The sequence below is a fragment of the Mastomys coucha genome, unplaced genomic scaffold (genome assembly GCF_008632895.1).
Source record: "Mastomys coucha isolate ucsf_1 unplaced genomic scaffold, UCSF_Mcou_1 pScaffold21, whole genome shotgun sequence".
Lineage (NCBI taxonomy): Eukaryota > Metazoa > Chordata > Mammalia > Rodentia > Muridae > Mastomys > Mastomys coucha.
In genome coordinates, this window is record NW_022196904.1 from 111,094,281 (window position 1) to 111,104,329 (window position 10,049).

At 43.9% G+C, this 10,049-nt stretch overlaps 1 protein-coding gene across 2 annotated transcripts in view; it reads right to left on the reverse strand.

Moving 5' to 3' along the window:
- Positions 1–3,200: 3,200 nt before the first annotated feature.
- Ears2 (glutamyl-tRNA synthetase 2, mitochondrial) overlaps positions 3,201–10,049 on the reverse strand; it is a 26,486-nt gene continuing 19,637 nt past the window's right edge. The window contains exons 8-9 of one of the 2 annotated variants that reach the window (XM_031388166.1): positions 5,559–5,694; positions 3,201–5,002 (exon numbers count right to left, since the gene is read on the reverse strand). In XM_031388166.1, the coding sequence (XP_031244026.1) occupies positions 4,919–5,002; positions 5,559–5,694 (220 nt within the window). In that variant the 3' untranslated portion in view covers positions 3,201–4,918. Of the gene's footprint in view, positions 5,003–5,558; positions 5,711–10,049 lie in introns of those variants that run through there. The other variant, XM_031388167.1, reaches the window with a different exon arrangement.

The window sequence follows — 10,049 nt, forward strand, 5'->3', positions numbered from 1 at the left end:
AATAGTAAATGTAAATTTCACACATGAGTAAGTACTATGAGGAAAACATCTTGCTTTTGTGGTGCTGGGGACTGAACCCAGTACTGTGCATTCTAGCCAACAGTCTGCTACCCAGACACATCCCTAGTTCTGAGACAAAAGATAACTTGAATAAAGGAAGTATGAATGAGATTGCAAAACTGGCTGCTGAAACAGGCAGTCTCTAAACCTGTTTCCAGGACTCTCTCTGGAACAGAGAGTCCCTAAAGGAGGAAGAGTTCTTCTCTCATTACAGTGGGTGCCCTGCAGATGGTGCCATTACCTGACTGTCCCACTGACAGGATGAGGGGCAGAACAGCTGACTAGGCTGACAAGATCTTCTCCTGAGAGTCTGGACACAGAACCTTGGGAACAACTGCAGCTGCCTCAGGTCCCAGTGAATTTCTGGTGGATTTCCCATCACTCTACAGGTTGGAAATCTTGACCTTTGAGTCCTAGAGTTTCCAACGCATTCCCTGGTGGACTGTTACCTTTATTCAGTCAGCTTTACTCCTTGCAATCAAAACTGTTGGCTTCCAAGAAGGCTAGCAATGCTGATGATCTGGGTAACTGAGGACTGCAACTAACATTTATTGAAACAGAAACAACACAGCTAACAGGCAGCACTTCCACACTTCCTCTCCCTCAGCCCGAGAGCCACTGTTCTGCTTTGTTGTCTTCTCATCTTTTTGTGACTTTAACACAAGGTTCATCAGTGTTACAGCATTTGTCAGAATCAACTTAGCCTTGTTTGTTTCACCAATAGATCTCAAAAAGCTCAAGCTAGCCTCAAATTCATTACGAAGGCAAGATGGCTCATTGAGGGAGTTTTTTTTTTTCTGGGGCAGGGAGACAAGGTCTCACTATGTTGCCTTGGGTGGTCTGGAACTTGGCTCATCGAGGAAAAGTACTTGTGTTAAAAGTCTGGTAACCTAAGCCGGGCAGTGGTGGCACACACCTTTAATCCCAGCACTTGGGAGGCAGAGGCAGGTGGATTTCTGAGTTTGAGGCCAACCTGGTCTATAGAGTGAGTTTCAGGACAGCCAGGACTACAAAGAGAAACAAACCCTGTCTCAAAAAACCAGGGGAAAAAGAAAAATAAAGTCTGGTAACCTGAATTCAATGCCTGGAACCTCCACTGAGGGTTAGAACTGACTCCAAAAAGTTGACCCCTGACCTCACAGGTACACCTGCACAGTACACAGATAATTAAAAAAAATTAAATGACTTTATATGGAGTTGAGGATGGAGGATGACCTGGAACTGCTAATCCTTCATTGGCATTACAGGTCCAAGACACCATACCAGGTCTACCTGCATTTCTATCACGTCAGGAGCATTCACATTCCTGGAGCATGAGTCTATGTTCCTGTATCCTCTATCCCCTTACCCTCTTTCTCCCTCCTTTTTGGCTTTTGTAGTTCATGATGATCTTGAGCTCACCTTCTGTCTCAGCTCCACCCCAACCCCCAGACAGGGTTTCTCTATGTAACCTCAATGTCTTGAAGAGGCTGTCCTTGAACTCAGGAGATCCACCCGCCTTTGTGCCTAGAGCTCTGAGATTAAAGGATGTGCCACCACACCCAGCTTGTCTCGGCCTTTTGAAGGCTAGAATCACTGGTATGTGCTATCATACCAGAAATAACCATTTTTCATGTTCCAAGAGCAATAGTTCTGATGTCACTTAGTTAAAAGTTGGAAGGGGAGCTGGAAAAATGGTTCAGTACACTGGCTGCTCTTACAGGGTACCCAGGTTCAATTCATAGCGCCCACATGGCAGCTCATAGCTGCCTGTAATTCCAGCTCCAGGGGATCTAATGCCTTCTCCTGACCTCTATGAGGACCAGGCACATACATAACAACCAGATATACATTAAAAAAAGAGTTGGTCCAGGCATGGTGGCACTACCTTTAATTCCAATACTTGAGATAAAAAGGCAGGAGGACCTCTCTGAGTTTCAGGACTACATAGTGAGAACCTGGATCAAAATAGTTAGGTTTGGACTCTTAAAATGTCATAGGCCTGAGTTTAAATATGATGTTGTCTCATATCATATCCTAAAAGTGTTACTTTTCACAGTCTCAGTTTTTCCATTTATAACATACAAAAAAAAATAGAATAATACCATCTACTTTCTGGGGTGAGATTTAGTGATATGGAGACCTGCTTTCTTGTTTTATCCTGGACCACCTGCCTAGAGGTGTGGCCCCATCTATAGTGGGTGGGGCCCTTCCACATCAATCATTACTCAAGAAAATGTCCCACACACCAATTTTATTAAGGGTTTTTCCTCAATTAAGATTCCCTTGCGGCCAGGCGGTGGTGGCGCACGCCTTTAATCCCAGCACTTGGGAGGCAGAGGCAGGCAGATTTCTGAGTTTGAGGCCAGCCTGGTCTACAGAGTGAGTTCCAGGACAGCCAGAGCTATACAGAGAAACCCTGTCTCGGAAAAAAAACAAAAACAAAACAAGATTCCCTTGCTGGGCGGTGGTGGCGCATCCCTTTAATCCCAGCACTTGGGAGGCAGAGGCAGGCGGATTTCTTAGTTTGAGGCCAGCCTGGTCTACAGAGTGAGTTCCAGGACAGCCAGGGCTACACAGAGAAACCCTGTCTCGGAAAAAAAAAAAAGAAAAGAAAGAAAAGGAAAGAAAAGAAAAAGATGCCCTCTTCCCAAGCTGGGCATGGTGGTACATGTATTACATATATTTGATCCTAGTGCTTGGGAAGTAGAGGGCAGACCTCTAGGAGTTTGAGGGCAACCTGGGATACATGCCAAGTACCAGCCAGGACTACACAGACTTTTGTCTCAAAAAAAGATTACTGTTTCTCAGATACGGCTAAGTTTATGTCGAGTTAACAAAACCTAACCAGCACACCATTTTTTTTAAGATGTGGTTTTGTTCTATGATTTTTCTAGAGACTTTTTTCTTTTTGGTTCTATCTCTACCAAATTTCAAAAATTCTGCTTGATCTTGCAAATAAAGAACTTTTTGACGGGCGGTGTTGGCGCACGCCTTTAATTCCAGCACTTGGGAGGCAGAGGCAGGCGGATTTCTGAGTTCCAGGCCAGTTTGGTCTACAGAGTGAGCTCCAGGACAGCCAGGGCTACTCAGAGAAACCCTGTCTCAAAAAAACAAAACAAAACAAAACAAAAAAAAAAAACAAACTTTTTTTCTCCCTAAGCAAGGTTCAAAAGCCCTTTGATCCTTCCCATACTCACCTGAGCAAGGAGAAAATAACAGTTATCTACCTCTAGGTAAAAACAATCCCCAAAGCAAGTAAGAGGCTTTGAACAAACATCTGCTGCCTCACAATCCTGGGTTTGAAGTTCTAGAGTGTTTTGAGTATTGTGGCTCTGGGTGTCTCAGGAGGTGCTTGGCTGGGGCTGAAAGTCCAGCTTCCAATATGGTTCACTCACATGGCAGATGGCTCTGATGTCATGTGGACCTCTCGAGACATAAGGGCTTGAGCTTCAAGACCTGGAAGCTGGCTTTCCCAGAGGTGCAGATGTAAATCAGAAAGAAGCTGCAAGGTCTTATGATCAAGCCTCTACCACACCCTCACATCCTGCCCTCCTCAGGAGAGTAAGCGTAGCTACAGAGACTGCTCACTCTGAGGAAGCTACACATCCTGCTGGGGTCTTGTACCTGGTCACCATCCTACTTATACTACTCCAAGTTAATCAAGACTTCAAGAAAGGAAATCTGATTTCAGGAATCTGAGTACAAAGATGTATAAGCAATGGTGGACATAAGGGCAGATATGATGAAAGACACCAACAATACCTCAAAGTATCAGGTCTGAGGAACTGGAAGAAAACAGATGACCTTCAGGGAAGGAGACAGAGCTACCTAAAGCTCAAGGACAAGGAGTAACCCCAAACACAAGTGCTTACCCTGCTGGAGAAGTAACTTCTTCCTTTACAATCCAGAAGGAAAATCTGCTGTCTAGTTGGCCCTGCTGGTGTCCATTACAGTTCCAACTCCTTATGGAGTCTGAGATTGGGATGTATGAATCCAGGCTGGAACTGAATTGTCCTGGGCTAAACTGTGTCCTACAGACTATTCCAAATATAGAAACCTAAACCCCAGTATCATACAATGTGGGAGGCATTTGAATGACAGACCTTTATCTAGATTGACTGGACCTTGAAAAAGACAAGGATACTCTGAAACGAACCAGGGACAAGTGTGCACAGAGGAGGACACTTGTGGAAGGTGGAAGGTGGCTGTCTGCAAGCCAGGAGTGGCTACCATAGGAAACTGACCCTACGACAATTACCTTGGACGTGCAGTCTCTAGGACACTAAGCAAATCTTTAGTTTAAGTCACCATATTATGTGGTATATTGTTATGCAGCCTAGTGAACCAAGACCTCAGCCCTCTGTACTATTTTGGAATGTTGATCTTTTCTGTAAGCCAGCTCCTAACACGAGCTGTAGAATGTGGCATGAAAACCAACCCAATGGGCTAGAGAGATGGCTTGGTGATAAAGCACTGGCTGCTCTTCCAGAAGACCTGGCTTTAATTCCAAGTATCCAAATGCTAGTTCAAAGCTGTCTGTAACTCTAGTTCCAGTTCTAGTTCTAGTGTTACACAGGCATACATGGAGGCAAAACACCTTTACATATTAAAAAAAAAAATCTTTAAAAAAATAGAAAAGAATCAAGACATGAGTTCAAGCTCATCCTTCTCAGAGTCAACAAGGTGAAACAGGTGGGCTCCCCGAGGGCAGCTGATGAGAGTACTCAGAGAGCTTGTTTCTGCTGCTGTTTGTCCTGAAAGGGTCCTAAGAGGTCCCGGGCCTCCTGCTCTCCTCAGAAGTCAGTTTCCATGGATAGAGGCTCTCAGGGTCACCTCGATGGTCCCATGTATCAAGGTTCCTCGATGGTCCTTCTCCCTAGCTAGAAAGCACCTTCTGGATTCGTTCCCGTACTTCCTTTGGGCCCAAGGACACTATCATCTCAGCCACAGGGGGTCCTTGCTAAGAAAAGAGAAAGAAAACACTGTCTATTTTGCCTCAAAGGAATTCATGTCTAGTTTCCATTCCTCCATCTGTAGAAGACAACTACAGGCTAGTCCTAACCCACAGCCTGCAACCCAGGGCCGAGAGAGCTTGTCTTTATTGTATTTTCTTTATCTAGGTCATTTGTGTTGTTTTTGTTTTATGTTTGCAATGCTGGAGATCAAGCCTAGAGCTCAGGAATGGTAGGTAGATGCTTCGGCACTAAGCTACAACCCACTCTTACTGGGTTTTCTCCACACAGCTGGTTTCCATGAGCCTGTTTTTCTACCTTTATTATTCTTAGTGATATCCATGGAGGCAGGGATCATATGTGTTTTGCTCACACCATGTTCACTTGTGATGGTTACATCACAGCACCTGCGCATGTAAGATGCTCAGTGGGCAAATGAGAGGAATGATAGTGTTTCATCAGCTTATTATTCCCTGGAGGGGCCTTAGTGCCAGACTGTTGAGCATTAGCTGGAAGGGTCAATGAGGGCCTAGAGGCAACAATTCGGCTCAAGTCCCATCTCACCAGCTGTCCACTGAGGGCCATCCGGAGGAGCTTCATCATGCTGCTATGCTTGGTGCCTTCCAGACCTTCTGACAGCTTCTTCAGTTCTCTGTTCACCACATCCTGAGTTAGACTTAAACCAGGTCTTTCTAAAAGCCTAAAAGAGAGCCAGTCTGAGCCAGGCATGAAGGTACACATCTTTAATCCCAGAACTCAGGAGGCAGAAGCAGGAGAATCTGAGTCTGAGGTTAGCCTGGTCTACAGAGTGAGTGCCAGGGCTGCACAGAGAAACCCTGACTCGGCAGGGGATGGGGGTAGAGAGTGAGTGGAATATTGATCCAGGGTGGGAGAGGAAGCTTCAGAAGACTGTTAATCGGGCTGTTGAGGTGGTTCAGTGGTTAAGAGCACCGACTGCTCTTCCGAAGGTCCTGAGTTCAAGTCCCAGCAACCACATGGTGGCTTACAACCATCTGTAATGGGATCTGACCCCCTTTTCTGGAGTGTCTGAAGACAGCTACAGTGTACTTACATATACTAAACAAATAAATCTTAAAAAAAAAAAAAGAAGACTGTTAATCACCTACAGCACTAACAGTGTACCGAGGGTAGGGAACTTCAGTACATTAATCTATTATTACAGGTAAACTGTGATGGAACCACATATATAGGTGGCTTAGGCAAGTAGTAAGATACACACCACTCAAAGGATACCAAAAAGCCAGTGAGATGGCTTAGTGGGTAATTCAAGCCTGATGAATTGAGCTCAATCCTCAGATCCCACATTGTGGAAGGAGAGCTAACTCCTCCCAAGTTGTTCCCTGACTTTTACACTCATGTGCCATGGCATGTGCCCTCTCCATGCACACAGAGTAAATAAATATCAAAAATAAAAATAAGAACTATAATAAGAGAATTTACTAACTGTCATGTAGTCCCTATGTCTCACCAATAACATAGGGACAATAATAGCATCTATACTACATAGAGAGGTGACAGAGAGCTAAAATATAACCAGCACAAAGTAAAGCCCTAAATTTACAGTAAATGCTCAAAAATATTAGATACTATGTTTCAATAAAAGCTTAAACTTAGCTAGCATTTACTACACCAAATGGCTCACAGATACTGCAGGAGAACCTAAAATGAAAACTTAGAATACGGGATGCAAGAATGGGTAATTCCTGAGGAATTACTTGAAACAGCTTCAAGATTTGTCAAGGAAAGGAAGCACAGAGGAATAGACATAAAGTAATAGGAAATACCAGCTCCAGAAACAGCTCCACTATTAACATGCTAGGCAGAGACTCTCCCTACAAACAGAAACACGAAGCGTCACCAGGAGTGATGGAACATGACTTTAGTCCCAGCACTCAGAAGGCAGAGGCTGGAGGATCTCTGTGAGTTCAAGGCCAGCCTGGTCTACAAAGTGAGTTCCAGGACTGCCAAGGCTACACAGAGAAATTCTGGCTCAAAACAAACAAACAAACAAACAAACAAAATCCAACCAACCAACCAACCAACCAACCAAAAACTACAAAGGATCTAAACTCTACAGGCCAGCAATCACCCTCATATTCCTGAAAGCCAAGTTAAGACCTTTTCCCAAAAATACATTTGAGTTTTGAGTGGTCTCCAACTAGTGAGAGCTGGACTTGTAAACCATCCACCGCTGTTGGGGTGCCTTTTGTACATTGCGTGAAGGTTGTCTGTATATTCAACTGTTGATTGTCAAACCTGCAGAAAGCTGAGTATTGGCAGATCTTGGTTATTTCTACGGTCTATCACAGGCCTTATATTTTGTAAACATTCACCTTCCTTACTTTCTTATTGGCTTTAATAAAGAGCTGCTGGCCAATAGCTGGGCAATAAGTGGAAGGAGGAACTTCTGGGCAGAGAGAGGGTCTCTGAGAGAGAAAATGAGAAGTGGGCAAAGTCAGAGGTTTGCCAGTGGGACATGGAGAGGAACAGACATACTGGGATGAGAGGGAAGTAAAGAACTAGCCACATGGCGGGACATGGGTCACAATAGTTGGGACAACTTAGATAACCTGGCTGAGAATCTGCCAAGCTATATGCCTAAGCTTTAATAAACATTAATAAGTCTCTGTGTCAGTATTTAACTGCTGGTGAGTATTAGGAAGTCCTGCTATACACCCCAGCTCTGACAGAGGTGGTGGGTGGATACATTCTCCTGCAGGTTCCCAGGTCCCTTAAGAGTGAATCCCAGAGGCTGAAGAGATGACTTAGCAGTTATGATCACTTACTGCTTCTAGAGTACCCAAGTTTGGTTCTCAGCACCTATGCCAAGTAGCTTATAACTGCCTATAACTTCAGTTACAAGGAGTCAATGGCCTCTCCTGGCCTCTTTATGCATACACACACACACACAAACACACACACAGAGAGAGAGAGAGAGACAGACAGATAGACAGAGACAAACAAACCAAAAATCTCACCACTTTTTTTTTTTTGGTTTTTCGAGACAGGGTTTCTCTGTATAGCCCTGGCTATCCTGGAGCTCACTCTGTAGACCAGGCTGGCCTCGAACTCAAAAATCCACCTGCCTCTGCCTTCCAAGTGCTGGGATTAAAGGTGTGCGCCACCACGCCCGGCCTAAATCTCACCACTTTTAAAATAACACCAATGCTTCAAAAGCAGAACCCCTGCTCCTGAAGGGGTTGAGTGGCAGCTCAGTGAGAGGTAGTAGTGGCTCAGGAAGTAGTCTTATAAGTGATTTGAAGAAATAGCCTCTCAATGTGCACACCTTTCCTTAACAACTGCCAGACTTCAGCAGCTGAGCATGTGAGGACAAAGCCCAGGAGTCTGCCACTGCCTGCCACAGACTGAGCTGGCACTTGTCTGTAGACCCCCAGCTTCAAATCTGTTGTTTACAGAAGTTTGTGGCATTTTTATTATAGAAGCCTTCCTGGACAAAGCCAATCATTAACTGGGCATAGGATCACTGCTATTTACAAAATCAAAGAGATAAAATACTAAAAATCCAAAATGCAATATAGGAGGATTATGGACACTCTCCAATGTCACTGCATTCAGAGGAGGAGGCTGCCAAGGAACAGCACAGGCCTTAGGCAGCTGCTAATGGCAGTCCAGGACACGTCAGAGCTGGCTGAGAGCTTGGCTATGGGACAAAAGGGACTTCTAGTGGTTTGGTGGCATTTGGGTCAGTTTTCCTGACTTGAGTGAGAGTCCCAGGCTCTATAATCTAACCCAAGACAAAGATGAGAAGTTAAGACATCGTCTTGGTGAATTAGAATAGCTGAAGAGATGGTTCAGCAATGAAGAGCATATATATTGCTCTTTCAGAGGACACTGGGTATCTCAATTTATCTCTAGCCTCCATGGGTACTGCACTCACATGTATATATTCACATACATTAAAAAAAAAAAGAAAAAGCTGGATATGGTAGCACATCTTTAATCCCAGCACTTAGATGGCAGAAGCAAGCAGACAGATCTCTGTGAGTTTGAAGCCAGCACGGTCTATACAGTGAATTCTAGACCAGCCAAGGCTACACAGTAAGACCCTGTCTCAAACAACAAGCAAACAAAAAAGAATTAAAGACCCTACTACGGAATATCCCAAATTACTGACAATATTAGCTCTTGGGTTCTGATTAGGGGATGGACTTGCAAACATGCTTAGTAATATATCCATACAAGTTTCTTCAGTGCAGTTATTTCTAAAAGCAAAATATGAAAATATGGAAGCAACCTTAATGTACATAAACAGATAAATTCTGTTTGAAGTGGTGTTACAGTAAAGTTAGCCATAAAAAAGGAATAAGGGGACTTTCAAAGACTAGACAGCTCTAGTTATACTGTTGGGTGCAGCAGTCCAGGCTTAGTGTTAGATCCTCAAAAAGATGAAGGAAGGAATTCATTTGAGCTTTGTTTGGGACTAGCCTGAGCAGCATACAGAACCTATGTCCTTTTATTTGGGAGGGTTGGGGGAGATGTCTGTGTAGTCTTAGCTGTTCTGGAACTCATGTTACAGACCAGGCTGGCCTCAAACTCACAGAGATTCAAGGATCCCTGTATCCTGAGTGCTAGGATTAAATGTGTGTGAGCCACTGCTGGCTCAGAAATTATCTCTTAAAAGAAAAAGACAAAAAGAGAAAAATCATTTAAAAACACCCAGACAGTATCACTGTAATATATCCTTTGGACAAAAAGTAGAAAATAAGAATTACAATTATGAGAAGAACTAGGTAGATAGAAGACTTCACCAGGACATAATTTCCCTGCTTCCAAAGCCTAGCTTCCAGTACCCAGGTCTAAAGCCAAAGTTTAAAAAGTTTCAGCATATTAATAATACAGTAGACATATACATACGGTACATAGGCATACATGTAGGCAAAACACTCATACAAATAAATTAAAACTAAACAAATATTTAAAAAATTAATTAGACAAAGCTGGGCAATGGTGGCACACGCCTTTAATCTCAGCACTTGGGAGGCAGAGGCAGGCAGATTTCTGAGTTCAAGGCCA